The sequence below is a fragment of the Anopheles stephensi genome, chromosome 3 (assembly GCF_013141755.1).
Source record: "Anopheles stephensi strain Indian chromosome 3, UCI_ANSTEP_V1.0, whole genome shotgun sequence".
NCBI classification, from domain to species: domain Eukaryota; kingdom Metazoa; phylum Arthropoda; class Insecta; order Diptera; family Culicidae; genus Anopheles; species Anopheles stephensi.
Window position 1 is genome coordinate 56,631,947 of NC_050203.1, and position 19,689 is coordinate 56,651,635.

At 47.5% G+C, this 19,689-nt stretch overlaps 1 protein-coding gene across 11 annotated transcripts in view; it reads left to right on the forward strand.

Moving 5' to 3' along the window:
- Positions 1-19,689, forward strand: part of LOC118508807 (aryl hydrocarbon receptor nuclear translocator homolog) — a 207,278-nt gene that overhangs the window by 97,672 nt on the left and 89,917 nt on the right. For all 11 annotated transcript variants that reach the window (XM_036048543.1, XM_036048538.1, XM_036048542.1 and 8 more), the window contains one exon: positions 16,144-16,224. In XM_036048543.1, coding sequence (XP_035904436.1) covers positions 16,144-16,224 — 81 coding nt within the window. The remainder of the gene's footprint in view (positions 1-16,143; positions 16,225-19,689) is intronic.

The window sequence follows — 19,689 nt, forward strand, 5'->3', positions numbered from 1 at the left end:
TCCACCGAATGGGGCGTAGACCGGTTCACAAATTCCTCATGCGTGTTATCCTATAGTCTCGCTAATGAAGAGTCGAGCATATTTGCAGGGATTGTACACATTCCTTTTGATCCAAGAATAGTCGCGACTCCGCCCGTCGTCACCACCATCGCCTTCCGGACGCCGTCGACAAGCACACGCCGGCAGAAGACGCGAGCCTCTGCTCCAGAACGCGCGGATGCGTGCCAAGCAGCACAATAAGCCCCTAATGGAATAATAACTTCATGAAGTGTCTCAACGAGCGAGCGCTCGCGCGCCCGTACCAGACAGGGCGGGCGGACACTGAGACCGTGGGGAGGGGATGGACAGGGGTTGTGTATGCAAATTGCGACTGCATCCTCGCCATTATTGCAGCTGTTTCAGATTTGACACCCGGCGTCGTTCACCACACGCTGCTGACGTCCTTCGTCAGATGCCGCTTACATCCGTACCCGGGCGCGCTGGATTCAATTTCAACGGCAATCGGCCAACGGAAGAAAAGAGCCCCCAAGTGTTGACACATTGCGCACGGTTTGTGGTGGCACGCGAATCGACCACCACCATCACCACCACCACTACCACCGTGCAGCACTGTCTGCTTCGGCGGTTCACCCAAAAGGTTCTCGCGCGCATTCAAAACGAGGACATCGAGACGGCGTGGTGAACACCACCGTCCTGAACGCCGCTTCCTATGTCTGATGGTAGATTGCGTGAAGTGACCGGCACGGCACGAATTCTATGTCAACACGTACGACATAATAGTACGGCCAGCGGCCGAACCTCCCGCCCCCCCCCCCCCTCCCCCCATCGACTGGCGGCTCCCGGGGAATCATCCCGCGAGTACCTACTTCCCACGCACGCACAAAACAGTTCAGACAAACTACCTATCCGCCGTGGTTCGATTCCTTCCCCCCCCCAGAAACCCTACACACACACACCTATACATACCGACGGTGCACCGTCTACTAGCTCAGAGGGTTAGTTGGTTGATGATCTAGGATAGGAAAGTATGTTTACGATGTCCAAAGTTGTCATCGAACCATACCCGCCCGGAGTCCCACGAATGCGAAAGTGCTGTCCACCAAACACTGGCGAGTTTGGTTGCAAATCGTTCAACCCGCGCGACACGGCGGCGTGCATTGGCGTGCCGGTTGAAGTGGAGTATACACACCCCGAACAGCCGACGACCGGTGGTGAAGTACAGTTAATTTAGTATGTGCGCACGGTACTGCTACTTTTCACAAGTATGGCATCCGCCGACCCTGCCGGAATATTAACGAGACGACCGCGAATGGGCCGGCACAGGTTCCGCGGCTTGTAACGCGTGCGTGTGTGTGTGCATGTGTGTGGCAATTTCCTTGGAGAAAGTGGGACCCACGGTCCGTTGGGAGTAGCTGGCAGTGTACTGATTGGTTTTTCAGCAGGCAACGGTGAGCATTCTGGCGGAGGATTAACCTACCTTGTAAATGTGTTACTAAAAGCGTTAAATGCTCAATGATATGTCTACATGCTAGACAAAAGCAATACAGTATCTTGTACAAATATGATAGTGTAATATGGAGATTACTGACAACTTCTTCCAGGATTCTGTTGTCCCTTAATTATCTCTTCATAAGCTCTATCTAAAACATACTAGTTAGCTTGCTACAAAGGCTGGTTCTGTTGAGGCTCGAGTATTAGCCTTCGGAGGATATCTAAGACGGTATACTCTCAAGATTGCATAGTCATGACAATTGTGATAGACTTCAAAAGTTTTCCAGGTGTTAAGTGATCCCTCAACTGCCTTTTCGAGGTCGAAAGCTATATAGACATTTTAAGATAGTTTAACAAGTAATTTTCTCTGGCTTAGTTTTCCGTGTCTTTTCCAATTTATTTTAGTCCTTTCTGTTAACCCCAAAGTTTTTAATAAGGGTTAAATAATAAATTCAATCTTTTTGTCACAATTTCTATCTATTCTTAAGCTTAACTGAGCCTTGATTAAAATCTAGGTACAACATTTCCAAAAAAAAAACATCATTTTTGGATATGTTATGCATCACTAACGCCGTAATCTATGCAATCCTGCATCTTCGAAATCATTCAACGCTGCATTAGTTTTTTAGTCAACTTTTTTTTTCTTCGTATCTCTCGAATGCCGCCAGACAGTCTGCAAGACAATGCGATAACTATTGCCCAGACCGGGCCCGGCACAAACACTGACAAACGCTCAAAAGACGAACGTATGACAAAAGGCAAGCCGGCTGCTGCGAAAGTGTGGTTGGAAAAATAAAATCCAATAAAAATTAGCATAATTTTCCAAATCCTTTTGTGTGTGTGTGTGTGTGTGTGTGTGTTGCCAGACGACGATAAAGCGGACCGGAAAATAATGCCCAACCATACATGCGGAGTAGGGCTACGAGCAGGGCAAAAGGAAACGGGATAAAAAATTGATCCTATCGCCTTCGTTTCACCTCTCGAAACGCCGTTTTTCTTTCTTCGGTGCTTTATGAGACACACGGGCTGTTCGTAAGCATAAAATCCTTGCCGTACCACCTCGCACACACCCCCTCGTACGGTGGTGCATCCTTCGAAGGTTACCTACACGCATCCGGAGGCAGCATAACCGTTCTCAAAACACCTGGGTCGCCCGGGCTGTCTCCGGGACTGTGCGAGGTTGGGTTCATTTAATTGTGGAGATTTCCCGTGGCAAATATGATTTATGATATAACCCCTGACGGATGGATGCCATCCGTGTGTGGGTGCTTCGGACAGGCGGGTTTTTCTGTTCTACCTGTGTGCACAGCAAAAGGTTGCAGTTCTTTTTTTACAACCGTCTCCGAGACACACCTTCTTTTCGCACCTTTCTCCCAGCACCAGTGCCGTCCGTCTGGTTGCAGGGTGTTTTTCGATGTGGCTTTTGATTGCTATATGTCACCCCGGTGGTGCTAGTGGCGGCAAGATGGCTGCGGGATGTTGAAAAGCTCGTAAAATAAGCGTCGTATAAGAAATTCGTTCGAGCGCTTGTCGCTGGAGGAAGACTCGACTGGTGAGAAGATGACATCGTAGCATAAATCGCCCCAACCAGCCAACGTTAGATAGATATGTGTGTGTGTGTGTGTGTGTGTGTGTGTGTGTGTGTGTGTGTGTGTGGAGTGGAGTCAACGTACAACTAGATGCTCCAGGGAAGGATGTGTGTATGTGAGCATCGCGTCGCTGGGAGGATGCAAGGAGATGGAAAATAAAGCGGAAGATAAAAAATGTACTAACACCCTTTTTCGCTGGCCGGGTGACGCTGTTCGCCAGGTGGAGATTTATTGTATGGTGCTTTAAATTGTGCGATACACATAATTCTCCCGCTGGTTCGGCGTTTTCGGCGTTGTTAGTCTCTGCCTTTCGTTAGCGTTTTCTTTTTTTTTTTTTGCTGTGTTCTGTACCTTTTTGGCCCATTGTGTTGTTTCGCGTGCTCAGCATCCTCGGCGCATTGCCTAGGAACTGTTGTACTAGATCGCTTGGGCACGCTATTTTTACCGCTTCCTCGTGCGATTGTGCAGTGTCCCTAGCACGGAGCTAAATGTTCATTACCTTATTGGTAAGACAGTAGCCGCTCGGTGTATGTGCGATGCTGCTGCAGTCCAACGTCCGATAGTGATTTTGAGACTTCTCGCAGGTTTAGAGCGAAACTGTCAAAGCCTCTGTACTGTGCCAACGCGCATCGCACAGTTTGCGTGTTATGCTATCTTAGTGTGAAATGATATACGGTGCTCCATCCCAGACAAAATGCTCTGTTTTAGCAGCTCTCGGTGCATCTTAAACGGGTCTGGGATTTGCTCGATGTTATGCATCGCTTTACTCTTGCAGCGTTCTCCCAATGCAAGCCGCATCGAAGGTGTCTGCCCCGAAGAAAGCAGGACAACAACGCTCTCCATACGAACTGTATCGAACATGGGACGAAGCTTGGATGCTCTCCATATAGCACTCGCGCAAGGACCCAGCTCTTGTATCTAGAAACACGGTGTACGGGTAAAAGAAAAAAGGCACAAAACATACATGCAGCATTTTTCTCCGGCGTTCCTATGTTTGCAAAGGTTTTCCATGTCTTTTTTTTTGCTGCTCTCCAGCCTCACACACGATACTGGATATGGGAAAGTCGTTTTTTTTTCTCTCGCTTCTCCCTTTTGCTTCGTTTAACAGAAAACCGAAAAACTGAGCACACACGAACGAGCAACAGCTAAAGCAGCAACATCAGCATCGACACAAGAACAAGAATCATCGGAATCATCATCAGCATGATCATCCGTGAACATGATGGTTATGTTGTTGCACTACATGATTATCTCATACCTTTGGGGATTCCGAAGAAACGGTTAAAGGTGAAGGATTATGGGAAACACCCCGTACCGGTCGGAAGAAGCGATGCTCATCGCTGTATCAACAGTCAGTTCTCGCTCACATCGCTCGGTGGCCATGGTGGGACTGTGGCAGCAACTGGACGTTTTGCAGAAGCGAACAGCGTATGTAAATTAGCATTATTATTTCTGAGTTTTGCAGAGCTACCTCGAGAAACGGGGTAAATTTATATTGCTCTCCACTAGCGTGTGATCTTCCTCTTCGAAACCCATTTGTACTTGTTGTACAAGCTTGCGGGAGCTTCCTGTTAGACTTTGGGGCTGCTTCAAAAAATACGGCGTTGTACGGTTTAGCTTTAAAGACGTTTCAAAAAAGGCCGATATATGTCTTGATAACTTTATCACGCTTAAGGTGATTTACCTGTGTACGGCGGAGTATGGAACAAAATTGAACCGGACGCCCTTAGGTCGTCACACCTTTCAAGCAATTCGTCTCAATTTGTGCAAATTTGTGTGACGCTGTAAAGATGCCAACAAATGCATCGTCAACGATACATAAATAAATAGTGATGACGAAGCTGTGCGACACGGTTGGTTTCGTTTCTTGTTTGGGCGCTTGCTGACAGACACGGATTCACAACCTTTGGAAGATGGGTCCTCCTGGAAGACAGGATATTCGTTTTCAGTGTACTTTAGCATGTACACTGGACGAAATCGTTGTACTTCAACTTTTAATCGTGAAGTATCGCTAATCATTATGTTGAGCCCAAAGCAGATCTTACCTATCCAATTTCGAGCTCCACTTGTTGACATTCACCGTCTAGATTGGTCATTTTCACAAAACACCAGTCGACGCGAAACGGAATCTTCCAGTATTATCCGACGCGAACCGATGTATATCCTGTGTGTATTATTAATGAGTCCTCAATCGAAGCTATTATCACGTCCATCGGATTTACCGGTGCGGTCATCGGACATCCTTTGCCCGGCATCCAGACCAACCCTTCGGACACGGGTTATCAAAACACGGTGGCACGGGCTGTGTTTGATCAACGAGCAGCCGATGGGTGTCTCGTGAAGCGTGAAACGCTTTTCCGCTAGCTCTATGTCGCTAAACGCTAAAACCTTTTGTGCGGCCATTTTTCCGCCTCGTTCGGGCCAGCATTTCCAGGCGGTCATTTCTTCATTTCGTCGCAATGACACGGGAAAAGGTCGATCACGGTGTTTGCTGTGACACAGGCAAGCAATTGGGTGGGTAGAGAAAGTAAATTTTACCATCAACGGCCGCCACTGTCGCCACTCTGGTGTGGAGTCGTCCGTGCGAGCATGGAAGGTGCTCCAAGCAGCGAGTGCGCTGTGTGTCATAACTAATAAATAAATCATTGCACATGCACCAGAATGACACCCCCTGTTATTGCCGTGTGCAGCAGGTTAACTCGGTCACTACACGGCACAATGGGCCTGGTAGAAGAAAATGCAACGCCACCCTCGGGCAGGGCGTCAAAGCGTGTCACCCATGCTGTGCTGGGTAACAGTGCGTTCTCTACGGTGGTGTGGTACCCATTTGATCGGCCGAACCAGTCATCAGACTTGGCATGCGAGGGTGTGTGTGTGTGTGTGTTCATTGGATCATGTGTCATCGGTTGCTCTACCACCTTCTGACCACCTAGCACGACCGGTGTCAGCCGACACGGTCAGTGTCGACAGTCGACCGTCAACCGATTGCTCCGGACCGATGAAACTTACCGAGCAGGGAGAACCGAGTTTTGGGGTTGGGGATGTATTATTGTCCAATGCTAACACTTCAACCGGCCGTTCCTCTCCCTGGTGTGTAAGCTCAACTCATATAATAATCATAATAAACAAGATATGCAAACAATTACCGGTGTGTGTCCGTTGGTTCGTTGCACAAAACGGACAGGCGGCCAACATTCTCCCCCCCGTTTTTGGCGAGGTGAACATCGACAATGAAGGTGTCCGTTTGGAGTGATGAACTATTTAGGGCCTCACCCCGTCCGTCTCCCAGCCCGCATCCAAATAGCAAACTCCAGCCGGGGGACATGCACGTGTTTCATTTGTGTACCATACCTAGCACCATATCGGGAACCGATAAAATGTTTGTTTTAGGCTTTTGGAGCGAGGTTTAGGTCGCTTCGTCGATAGAGGCAAGCGTTTGGAGAAATCCCTCTCCAGACTTGGGATCATTATTTGTGATTTGGATTGGTTTGGAGCAGTTTGATTGCTGCTGATGATGTCTTGATTATTGTCCGATGATACTGTCACGATTCCCAAGACTCACTCCTTGGTATTCCGTTATGCGTTTTTTTTTACAGACATAATATTTCCTGTAAGCTGTACACAATATCACTGCAGCACTACATCACAGACACACATTAGCACTCGTCGAGACCACCACCGTCAAGTTTCAAGTTGGACAATAATTGTTTTCCTCTCGGCCATGAAGCTGAGGAACAGGACCACAGCAGACGACGCTCACATCGGTTGGGTATCTGTCTGTCTGTCTGTCTGTCTGTGTTTCTCTTATTTCGATTTCCGTCGATTCGTTACGCCCGGTAATGATTCCATAAGGTTCCCATTTGTGCCGTTGTTGTTCCCGACGGTGCAAAACTCCGATGGGGAATCGTTTCCTTCCACACGCTTTTGCTCCACGAGTTGGCAATCCTTCTCCAAAGCTTGGGCTAACGATTGTGGGTTGCGTTTCCCCCCTTTAGCATTTAAGTTTTTATTTTCCACCAAATGTCGTTTTTTCTCATCATCATGACCCTTTTTTTTCTCTGCCGGTGAGTATCATTTGTGTGCGTCTGTTTGGGAAGGTAACGCTCATTAAGAGCAATATCTGAGTCTGCTGACGTAAAAGCATACTGTTTTCGTGTGTTTCAAAAATTATTTGCTAGTTGTCACGATTTGCTAGTGAAATGAAGTTATTGTAGAATGATTCTTCGGCAATTAACTTTGACCAGCATCAAGGTTCGGTGGAAGTTCTCTTGTTAAAAAAAATTAAATGCTCCTCCAGGATTACACTCCAACGTTCCCCCGCAGTTCATACATGCTGGAGGTAGAATAAAGCACTCACACCACCACACCAGCTCGTGCTGATTACATGTATGCAATATTAATAATAATTATTACGATGAAATTATTCTGCACCATTATTTTGCCATCAGAAGACCGTTCGCTAGACCCGGTGCACCACCACACACTCGGACCCGCCGGGAGGAAACAATCATGCCGATGGTGTCGATTTCGATTGAAGTTTTCTTCGCTTTTCGTCGATCATTTTTCCCGCCGATGTTTCGATTGCGAAATGAAAAGACACACACACACACACACGGCCGAAACAACCGAGAGCGAAGGTCATTCATATCATAAATGAACATTATGATCTCGCGGTGATCGGTCGGATGGCGGTGAATCATAATCGAGCCGTGGGCACCTAGCGCGGTAAAGTTACGGACGAGTCTTTTGATAAAGGAAATGAAGCAAAACAAAACAAAACAAAACTGCCGAGGGTAACCCTATCGCCGATTTCAGTCCCAGTCGTCGTGTTCGCATTGGAATTAGTCCCGCGATGATGATGATTGTCATTCCCAGCCAACCACCACCACCTCGCACTGTGCACCGGTCCAGCAGATGATCGTTTTCGCGCACAGTCCCACCACGGCAATTGCAATCGATTATGCATTTACAAAAATTGCACAAAATTACAAATTACAAACGATGATGCGGCCGGACGGTTCTGTGGTTGGGTAAGTGTGCTTGGGATCCGTGCAAACTGTGTTGTACGAGGCGGCTCGCGGTTGTACGGTGAACACCAAACCCTGCAAGAATCAGGCCTCGGCAATGACATACTCTACACGGCGATGCTGGACGACACGGCCATCGTCCGCGCCCGTTGGCCAGCAGCCGAGCGTTCCATCAATCTGGGCGCTTCTAACCGTTTGCACAGAGGCCGCGCGCGATTCGTAAACCGCAGCGCGCGCACTGTAATGATAATAAATTTTCAACCAAATGCGAATAATAAACCAATTTGTGATTTGTTAACGGTAATTTCATTACAAATGAAACTGATGCATTTACCGTAAGGTTTTATTTTTCTCTTGACCATGCCTGGCCACACTTGGTTGAAGGTGTATCTTTAGTGCTGCGATTTGCGTCAACAATCTTGCGAATCTAGAATATCCAGTAATGTCCAGTTATCATATTTTTATTGGAACTTTTTTGTTAGTAGCATCTTAGGCTGTCGGTTAAAAGATGGAGTTAGGAATTTTTCCAGAATTCTTCCCCACTGACATAAACAAAACAACAAGCAGCAACAAGTGTTTCTCATAGTTTCCGAGACAAGAAAAAAGTATGATAACCATCAGATGTCTCGGTAAAAATGGGCGCTACACGCCCAAAGTTCGCACAAAAGAAAAAATTGCCCGTGTTCAAAGCACTCGATTGGAACATCGCTGTGGCGGACACTTTGTTGGACATTTAAAGCATAAGCCAGTTGGCGATTGGACAGACGAGCTTACGCTGGAAGCGATAAAACCTTGCAAGTTTGTGTCGATGATGTCGAGTCCGGCGAAGCAGAGAAGCACCCCGGAACGCTTTTGGGCCTGACGACAACGACGACGTTCTCCTCACAAACGGAACCACCCGGCCAGAACGTGTTTGACCTCATTGTTTCGGATGACAAATGAGAACGTGCCTGTGTCATCGGCAGTTGGTTTGGGGTTGAGTTTTTCGTTTTCGTTTTTTTTTTTTGAGGCCAAAAGTTTGCTCTCCAAATCTTGACCACTGCTTTGACGACCGGACCCCACTGCTCAATGGGGCAAGCTGGTGTTATGTGTTGTGTGTTTTTGCGTGACAGCTTTGTGTGGGACCTTTTTTTCGTGGTAGCGGATGATGGAAGAGATGCCACGGTAGGGCGATTCTACAACGGTGGTAGGATAAATAGCAACATTCAATCACTGTTACCTCTGTCCGGTGGATTTGGTGCAGTCGATGCTTCATCATCCGTCCGGAAACGTAAAAATGATGTGTAGTTAGGATGGTAGATACGAGATAGATTTCGTTTAAAATAGCTTGCTGGTGCTAGGTGTTCTTGGTGCCAGATCATATCAAAGACTTCATTTTGAGACATCGTACAAGCTTTAAACTTAAATTACTAACCTTGGATATTGAGGAACTATGGCCTGTACTCGCATAGGGGCTATCTCGCGTTCTGTACTTTCCGAGCTACTGTTTACGCATACTAACACGTAACAGATAACACCAGCTGCCATACAGCAATATCTCAATGAACCGCATCACTTGACCGTAGCTCTCTCTCTCAAGTACAACATCCGCTTAATGTCGATCGTCAAGAAGATTGCGGTAAGGAATGCAAAGAACAATCTTTCGTTCGAGGATAAACTGGAGCTTGCTTGTGCTTGCTGCACACTGTCAAAACTCATCATCACCACCTGCACCACGCGAGATTCTAAAGCCCTCCCGCCATTGCCACTTGCTCCCAACCTGGTAGACTAATTCCGTTCACCAGCCAAATAGCAACACGGTCCGAAAGGAGGAAAAATATTTCTCGAAAGCGCGTAATTCACAACTCCTTCGTCCGCATGTTCGACGGCGGCCCATGGGGCTGAAAATTGCTGCGACCTCCAATACCAATTGGAGGACCTGCGCTGTGGTTTCGGGTGCGGTTACGGAGACTCATTGCGAATTCAGGACTCGATCGGTGATGCTGATGCCACACACTACCAACACCATAAAGACGCGGGACCCGATCGTTGGCGGCAAATCGTCCTTTGAATTACCACCAGGCTGCAACAAAATGTTCCACACCACCATCAAGCGCAGGGCAGGAGCGCAGGAATGAATCAGAGGGAAGCAACAACAAAAAAAAAAAACCACAGATAGGTGGCATTCGGTGATTCGATAATAAAACATCCATCGGAACGCATAGATATGCACAATCGTTCCAAATCGTTTTGCCGCCGGTGCGTTCAAGATGCGCCCGCGTTGCACAGCGGCGTTCGAAAGGAGCGCGGTGAAATATTAAACACGAAACATAATTACCACCACGCCTCAAAAGTCTCCTTTCATTCCCATCCCTTCGACCCTGCCGGGGGACCAGTTGTGTCATTTGGCAGGCCGGCCGGCGGGAATGTGAAAGTAGCATTCCGGGGGCCGGTTAATGTGACCTCCCGATGTTGTTGCTGTCCGGGAGCCACCAGTTGTGCGTGTGCGTGATCGATTTTTGCCTGATGCTTCACGGGCGCGATCGCGGTGCTTTATGCTGCCGGTTTCCCATCGTGTGGCGTTCTGGATGCTGGATCGTGTTCCGACTGTTCGATGGGTTGTAATTGTGTAATCTCGCTGCCCGGCCGCACGCATCCCGGCGTTCGTCAGCGGCGTTTTTAAAGCGGTGAAAATTTGGAATGTTACCTGAAACCGATTGAAGAAAGCCGGAGCGTCGTGGTGAGGAGACATTGAAACAATGTCAATTAGGAAAAGTGGTGTGTTTAATTTGCCAATGTTTGTGCGGAAGAATTTACTGTGCCCGGCGGAATATCAATTCGGACCGAAATCTGGTACGTTTGTTTCTCCGTGCCGGCAACTCAGTAAAATCGAAGCAAACCCATTGCGTCATCAACCCACCAATTAGTGCTATTTGACGTCATATCCTTAGAGTTTTATCGCGAAATCTAGTGATGACATCGGTGTCGTGTTACCAATCCCGATGCCATACACAAATCGAGCTGCCTTCCAGCCCGCTTTCAGCCCGATCATGAACCAGAGTGCTTTAATTGAGCGCAATTAATTCGTGCGTCACTCGGTGCATCGCTTTCGTCAATAATATACGCCATCAGTTGACGGACGTTTTCGTCATTGAGCTTCATTGAGCCAGTGGTTAGAGTGTGTGTGGTTGTAATTTTGTGACTGCTCATCGCGAAATGCAATTGCACACTCACTTGTAGGCGATGTGCATTAGACCTCACGTCTCCCGAACACTCACCCGATAGCAGATACACCTTCAGTTGTTTGTCTCCATACACCCATCTCCCATCTCCATTATCCAGCGTAGAAAAGGGCGTACAGGTTACTGTAATTGAATAATTTAAATTAATTAATGAACGGTGTCTCGTTGCGGTTTGCTTTTTCCGTTCTACTGCCCGACTGCTGTCTCGCTGGAACGATTTTTCCTCCTTCAGTCCCCGAAGAAAGAGAGCAGCAAACTTCACTTGTTTGTCCAATTGTGCACTTCAAGTACTACGGCTAATACCGGTGTGTCACCCTACTGTTATTGTACCGAAACAGAAACAAACGAAACCACCATTCCAAAGCAAGGCACGGTTAGGTCGCCTTTTCTTTTTGCAAACACCTCTCCGGACGCCACTGCCGCCGCCATCAGCAATTAATTGGTTAATTGTAGCCGTAGCCGTCGGTAGAAGAACGGAAACCAAATTTAACCTTGAAGCTACCTGGCAGAACCTGGCGTTGGAAGCAAGAAGGGAGGCAGGTTCACAGTTTCAGGGACAAACCGTCAATCACACTCCGAATTTACCTACACCACCTCAAGGCGTACTGAATTTTTGGACATTTTAATTAACGGTCTTATTGAAACGCTCCAATTGCGCTCCAAGGTTCAAGGTTGAAGCGACTTATTGATCAGTGTGATAAGCAAGGGGAACTGAGACCATTGAAGCGAAAGGGGTAAAAACAACATGAAGCCACCGGCAACACCAGCCTATCGCTTTTAGGGCCCAACATTAATTAGTACAAGTCCTCGCGCTCGAGCGCACCCCGTGTCGATTGGGGCAGGACTTTTGCTTTTGTTTTTCCTTTTCGGGCACATGGTTCATTCATCATCATCGATTCAATTACTCGCAAATTGCCCGCAAACCCCCCTCCTCTGTGTTTCTTCTCCAAGGGGAACCTTCTCGTCGGTTCTATTATGGTAACCACACCACCGTGCACATTAGTTCCATCGATTAGTTTTTCTTCCCGAGAAAGGTTCGCCCAAGGGGATCGCCGAATTGGAACGTGTGCCGCTTCATTTAGGCTGTCAATAGCATTTTTGAAGAATTTCGTTGTGCTTCGTTCTTTAGTTTCGTTGGAAGTGAAAGTGAAACTTAGCCAACCCTTAAGCCTGTGTGCTCCAATTATCTCGACAGCTTCAGGTAGAGTATCGCAAAAAAGAAGAGCTTAGAGCATAGCCGAACAGCTGTGGGATGGGATGTAATGTTTTGGTGTCCTACTTCGATAGACGACCTAGAATTTACCTACTGCAGGGGTACCTGTCCAAGACTACGATCTGTTGTTCTACGAGCCCAGCAGCTGTAATTGATTGAAATTGCTCCTCTGCAACAGTATGTCTGACGCACGTCGTTCAGCATAACACTCAGCTGTTGCATGCATGGATGTGAGTGTGTGATGTCCAGATACCCTCACGCTTAGAACACCGACGAAGGACCCTACGCCCCGATGATGGGACAGCCGTTCAGGTCAAAAGGTACATAATCGATGCAATTTGCTATGCTTTTTACGCACGCCTTGTACGATGTACGGGCTTGTGGTATGGAAGTCTTCTTCCATATGGTCGTCGTACGGTTACGGCAACCACTATCCAACACCGAACCGAAAAAGGACGAACGAATCAGTTTGTCGCTTTTACGTTGAAATTGAAATGTAAGCTCGTAACTCTGCTACGTACGCATCTACAAATATCTTCTTATGGTTGTGCATTGAGAGCACTCGATTGTATTGCCTTTATCGCATCTATGGCACATCATAATTTACCTGGCCCGAACGCGTAACGCTTTAACCTCACCAGGCGTCGAGCGAGTTCCCCGGCAAAAGTCCCGTCTCGTGTCTCGTAAAAGTTAAACACGGTCATAATGTCAGAATATCCTTAAAAGTCCATAAAAACGGGCTCTCGCCCCAAACCGAAAATGTGACGCACCGCGCGCCCCCCCAGCAAAGAAATTGGCGACTCCTTAGGAGAAATGATTAATTGCTTCTTGCGCTAGCGTACTGTCATCATTAATTCAGTTTGTTTTGTGTTTATGTTTGCGGTTGTTTTTTGTTTTTCTTTTTTTTTTTTGGTTTTGTTTCGTAGCCCTTACCCGTTCTTTTACTGTATCGGAAAAATTGTTCATTATGCGCTTCTCACCGTTCCGGTCTGTGAGCATCCAGAAGGGGCTTTTTTTTGTGCTGCGGTCCTTCTTTCACTTGGTGCGCTTGGTTACTTCGTCTTTCCCACCAGCCATCCCTGCGGCATCTGTCTGTCCCCTCCCCCTCTCTCTCTCTCTCTCTCGCTAACCCTTTCGCCTCGCTCCATCACCCAGGACACGACGCGTTTTCCTTTCGTTGAGACCAGGAACTGGTTGCGACCACTGGGTTGCCCTTTTTGTTCACCCCGGTGGCGCATTTTTGCTCATTAAATTAGCACATTTATTTCTTTCGTCTCGCCGCAAAGCGCATAACTGCTGACGCTAAACCGCGCTGCGTCCGAGTTGTCCACTCGGGCCGAGGACTTTGGGCAGTGCGCCGTGGTGTGATGTCGCTTTGCGTAAGTTTCGTCTTCCCGGTTAACGTTACGCCAAAGGATGCAATCTGCCCGGTTCCGAGTCGTTGCCACCTTTTAAAACGTGGTGGACCGACTGCATGACGCTCGGCACCCATCGCTCTCGGACTTTGCGGATGGATCGCGAATTTTCATAATTAATACAATCGCCCCGGACGATGTGCCCTAATAAGCACTGTCGTCTCGGTATCCGGCGGTACTTGCAGCAGTTGACTAGGCACAGCGAACGGGTATCAGGGTGCAGGAGAACGAGGATAGAAGTGGGGACATCGGTAGAGGTGACCATCCATATCCGGACGATTCCCTTTTTTGGGAACTGCAACAGGCGGGAGTAAGGGTTTGGCGCCGGGCTTGCACAGATTTGCACCAGTGCAGCGTCGGTGCGACTTTAAGTTGTTCCCATTCCAGCCGGTGCTGTCCGGTGAAATTGTCTACTGTCACGTACAATTAATGTATTCTAACGTAACTTTAACTTATTGTAAGTTTTCGTTCCTCAGTATCATCCAACCAATATCCTCATCTCCACCGTTAATTCACCTGCCTGTAACTAGTCAATCATCATTGCGACACATATCGCTGGGCTCGCTTCAGGTTGTGTGACCGTGACCATCGCAAAATCAGCCCCGTTACAAGTGTAACGCTTGTTGGCATGTCTAGACCAATCGACCGCATCATGATGGGGTGGGCAAAAATTGCGCTCGAGCTGTATGTTCGTTGCCTGCTCGCACCGGGGGTACCCGTGTCTACGCTTCGTTCGACGGCTACGATCGCAAGCGAGAAAAAAGGCCCACGGGCATCATAATTTCTAGTGTCGCGTGCCGTCATCAGTTTTGCCACCACCATCACGGTAACGTCCTTACCGGTTCACGTGCTTCTTGTAGTCGATGCCCGCTAGGCATATTGTGGTGCGTATTGGATTAAAGGACGGAGTAATGATGTAAGGCTCTCATGTCGATTTCAGTTTAGGGGTGTATTGCTTGTTTGTGCCAATTGTTCCCATTGTCGAGGAAACTTTTTTGCTGATAGCTGCTGGTAACAAGCAAGCACCGTGTAACGTTTGAGGAGATGTGTAAAGGATTATTTTTACGAATTTTTATTTAGATGACCCTGTGTCCTAGCAATCTCTTGTATACAGATAAAATATAACAGCGATATTGATTGCTTTGGAGCATTTACCACAATTAAAAACAACAATTTAATGTTTTTAACTGCTTATGAGTTTCATCTCAGAGCAAACACGTTGGCACTGGAAAGGCCGGATCTAATCGATTTGAACTCTGGAAATGTACAAAATATCTATTGTTGGAGAGAGTTCGAACACTCAAAAGTGCAGTACAGCCTAAGCGGAATTGGATGTTTAGGACCCTATTACATCAATTCTGCTGATCGGAAGCGAGGTTTTTTTCCGCGTTCCGGGTCCTTTGCGAGCTCGAGGCCTCCTCACTCTCCTGTTAGTGTTCGTACTGTAAACCTGCCACTGTGTGCAACTGTTTAATTTTAGAAAAACGGATTGGGACCTGAAGTTATACGAAAATCGTACAGATGATTTTTTTTCGTAAATCAAGTGAACTGTACCTCCAGGTGTTTGACTTGGTATCAATTTGATTCAAAGTCAAATTCTCGATCTAACGAGTAACGAATATCCTGGAAAAGTTGAAGAAAATAAGCCACCCAGCTCTGAGATGAACAACCGTCCGAATGTCTCAGAATCAGCAGATGTCTTCGAAGAAACTCCTAACTGACTTCTCTGCAGCGAGCATTTCAACATTCATTTTACCGACAACGATAGAAAAGTTCCTCATGCGCGAAATCGACTATCAAGCTACTATAATCAATCAAGTCAATGAGTCCGGATCAACTGCAAGAAACATTGACGGATATAGTCCCACAGAGGCACAGATCTTCACACGACAGGACCAAGGCCCAAATTTAATCCGGACTGTTCCCCCATACTGAGGACTGACTATCTAACTACTTGGTATTGATAAGTCTTGTAAGCCATTACGTGATCGGCACGATTATAACACGTCGTTAAGTCAAAAAGAAGAAGAAGAGATTTAGAATTCCAGCATATTCAATATACAAATCCAAAATTAGTCTAGTTTTTAATAGTATTCGAAAATCGCCGATCAGCCTATATCAGAAAAACATTCAATCCGACAACTGCATGATAATAAATTGTTTTTTATCCTTTCCCGTCTATTTCAGGTCTGATGAGGATACATCCAGTGGTAACAAATACAACAGAATGGACGAAGACAACGTGCAGGACAAGGAGCGCTTCGCCAGGTTAGCTGTTCAGATATTCCTTTCATATGTTTGTCGTGCGAAAGCTGTTTTGTTTTTTTGCAAACGCACACGCATTACAAACCCTTCCCCAATTAAACAATACTCCTCACTTAACCGTTCGCCCCTCCCATCTTCCCATCCCCAAATCATTTTCCAAACCTCCAAGGAAAACGATTGAACAAATTGCATGTATCGAGCGACACAACAATTTCAATTTTACCATCCGCGTGTGCATGTGTGGTTGGAATATTTTCTCCCGCCGAATGTCTATCCAACCGGAACGGTGGTGTAGTTAAATCTTTGCGAGTTTGTTTTTCCATCGCTTTCCAACGGTCGGTACCACCAACCCGTTGACTTTCCAGTCCCCAAAAACCGATACCTCAACAAATCGCGGCACTCGGAACGTCGTAAAACCGGTCATTAAAATCACCTTTTTGCGCAAAGGATTTCGTGTGGCGGTATTTTTTTTTTCTACTCTCTGCCTCCATTTCTCTCTCTCTCTCCCCCTTCGTCCCACATTTTCCATACGTTGTATCAGTCGGTTGGCCGGTTTTTTTGCTCCCAAGATCATTAAATTTCCAATAAATCGCACATAATAATACCCAATCATTTCGCTGCCATCATTCGCTGCGTTCCGGCGGTGGCGTGGCTTCTTCACCAGAATGCACTTTTTTCCCCGTGTTCCCGTTGCATGTGTATGTGTGTGTGTATTTCCAAGCTTTCGGGCTTGAAATATCCTGGCCCATGGCATGCCGGGTGACGCATCAAGATGGGACACCACAGCCGGTCCCGGAATGTTTTTTTTTTTGCCTCCCAAGCCCTCCCAAGCTTCCTACCTTCGCGGTCGCGGTCGGCTCACTAATGATTATAACGACCTTTTGTGCGATCATTATGTGTGCGACGATCACCAATGTGCACCCTCACAGGTTTTGTCACTCGCGAACACGGACACCGACCGTCCTGCGCTTCCGTGTCCCCGTTTGGTGTGCCGTTGACATTACCGACGGAATGCACTTTATGGTTTTGCCGTTTGTCGAGCAGGAGTGGCCTGAAGGGATGGAGAGAAAAAAAAATCTGTCAAAAAATAAACACGTTGACCCATAAGTAACATGACACGGAACCGCAAAATTACATCGAGTAAAACCGAAGGCAAGACCTACACAAAAAACGACAACAAGATCCCTTCAATCCCCAACGTATCACCAAGCACTGTGTCCCTCTGTCACATCAGCAAGCAGCTATGCGATGCAGAAAATTGCAACCACCACCACCGCCACCGGCTCTTGGTCGCTTTGCAGCTAAAGACATCTCAAGAAAACCCGAAGCCGGGAAGGGGTGGAAGCTACGGCAGAAAATTAAAACCGATCAAAAAGCATCCTATGTGACGAATACCGACGGTCGGAGACATTATTGCCTGCCCTGGCGTAAACTACACCGCTCACCATGAAAAAGGTTGGGTGAAGAGTCGGTCGGTGTGGTGTGACAGAGAAAAACGGTTAAAAACTGCCACCACACACACACACACAAAACCGACCACGAACGAACCGGGGGACGGCGTTTGTGCAATAAGTGTCCGTGTCGTTCGATTTTATTTCTCAATAATGTTTACATTTGTTCTTATGTTCTGGGTTTTTTTGTTGTTGGCGGCCAGTTCGAGATGTATAACCCGATACTTTCGCCATGTACAAAAGCGACCGGTCACGGGCTTCCGTCGGGGATTGGGAGGCCTCCTCCTTCGCTACGGACTGTCAATCTTTGCTCGTTTTGCGATCTTCGGGCATTTTTTCTGCAGCTGCTGCTGCTGCTGCCGCCGGGAGCTTGTGGTATTGATTGCATCGGGTTGGAACTGATAGCGAACGGAGAGGAGCAAAAAATGCGACCACAAAACGCATCTGAAAATGACATTTAATTTAAAATCAATCAATAAACGATAAACAGCAAGCAGTGACCGGCTCTGGTCTTTAGGGAGAGCAAAAATGGAGGAAAAAAACAACCCTCGATTCACGTTCGAATGACAAACAACATATCAACGGTGTCGGAATGATTTGCTATCGCACATGCATTTTTTTCTCTCTCCCTTTTCTCAAAAACCATGTAAACATTAGAAGAGCTTAGAGATGACATTCCTGCGGTTAGTTGGTCACGAGAAGACCCGCCGGTTCAATCGCTCAGTCTCATTAAATGCTTCGTACGTACTCGGGTTCGAACGTCGTGTCAGCGGCACGTTTCCGTTGCCCGCCAGTCACGAGTGTTTTTTCATTCATTTGCAATTTTCATTCATCGAACTGAGCGGCAAAAACCTGCCAAACTCAAAAGGATCATTACGAATACACATCGAACATCGGTGTAGTATCCCCACGTCTTAATTTCAATTTCCTTCGTCACGTGAGGTTAAATTAACCGACTTTTTGGAGTAAAGAGAGCACAGTGTTAAAGCTCATCCACAAACCATCACCTTCCTCAACTTCCTTTGAAGTTTTGTGTCTGGGATTCATGGGATCGTTTGTCGGAACCGTGGACCCTCATCCACGTGGTCACGTGCGGATGGTCGATTTATTTGAATTCACGATCACCGCCGTTGACCGGCGCGAACTCTTAGAAAATGGGGAAGGATACGAAGTGTTCTTCTTATTTTCTCCCGCTTGTCGGTCAATGAGTCAAAATAAACCTCCGATGAAGAAAACACACGATCTGTGCAACGGGGGGTTTGTGCGCGTGCCGCCGGTCAAGAGCATCAATTGCGCAATCACATCATCATCTCGCACTGGCCCTGGCTCCGAGAGGAGGCTCGTCTTTGCTGGTGCGCCAACGCAACACGATGGTGTTGCGACCTCCAGAGGTAACTCTGTGTGGAAACCGAAGGATGTTTTCCCCTCGCTTTTCGCGCGCGCCTGGGACAACAGACACACACACACACTAAGCGAGCAGGAGAGCATCGTGCGTGCCATACCTTTTGCGTGACTCTAGCAGGTTACGCGCTTTAACTTTACAAAATCACGAACCATTCTCGCAGACCACACGCTCACGCGCTCCTCCTGGATGAATTTTGTACCCCTGGCTGCTGGCGGCTGCCCGAAACCCCTCTTTCCCGGTGTACGGACCTGGGAGGCCTGGGCAATTGTAACTGCCCGGTTCGCGGTGGTGCGAACATTTAGCTGCCGCCTAAAACTGTCATGCGAACGGAACTTTTTCACGCTCTTCGAAATCCCGGTTGTCGCCGGGTGTGATTGTTCTTGCAAATCCTGCCGGTGTGATGTCGGTCGTGTCGGCACGCGTCTGTACCGGTGCGTGCGCGGAGCTTACGACGACAAAAATCATAACATTTTGCTTTTGTGTAGCACAAGAAATTGGTTGCGTGTTTTGAGGTTGGTGAGGTGGTTGAGATTGTTGGGGCTCTCTGTTCGACGCGCATCGAAATCACTTGATCACAATCACGGCAGATTATACGCCATTTTGATCCACTGT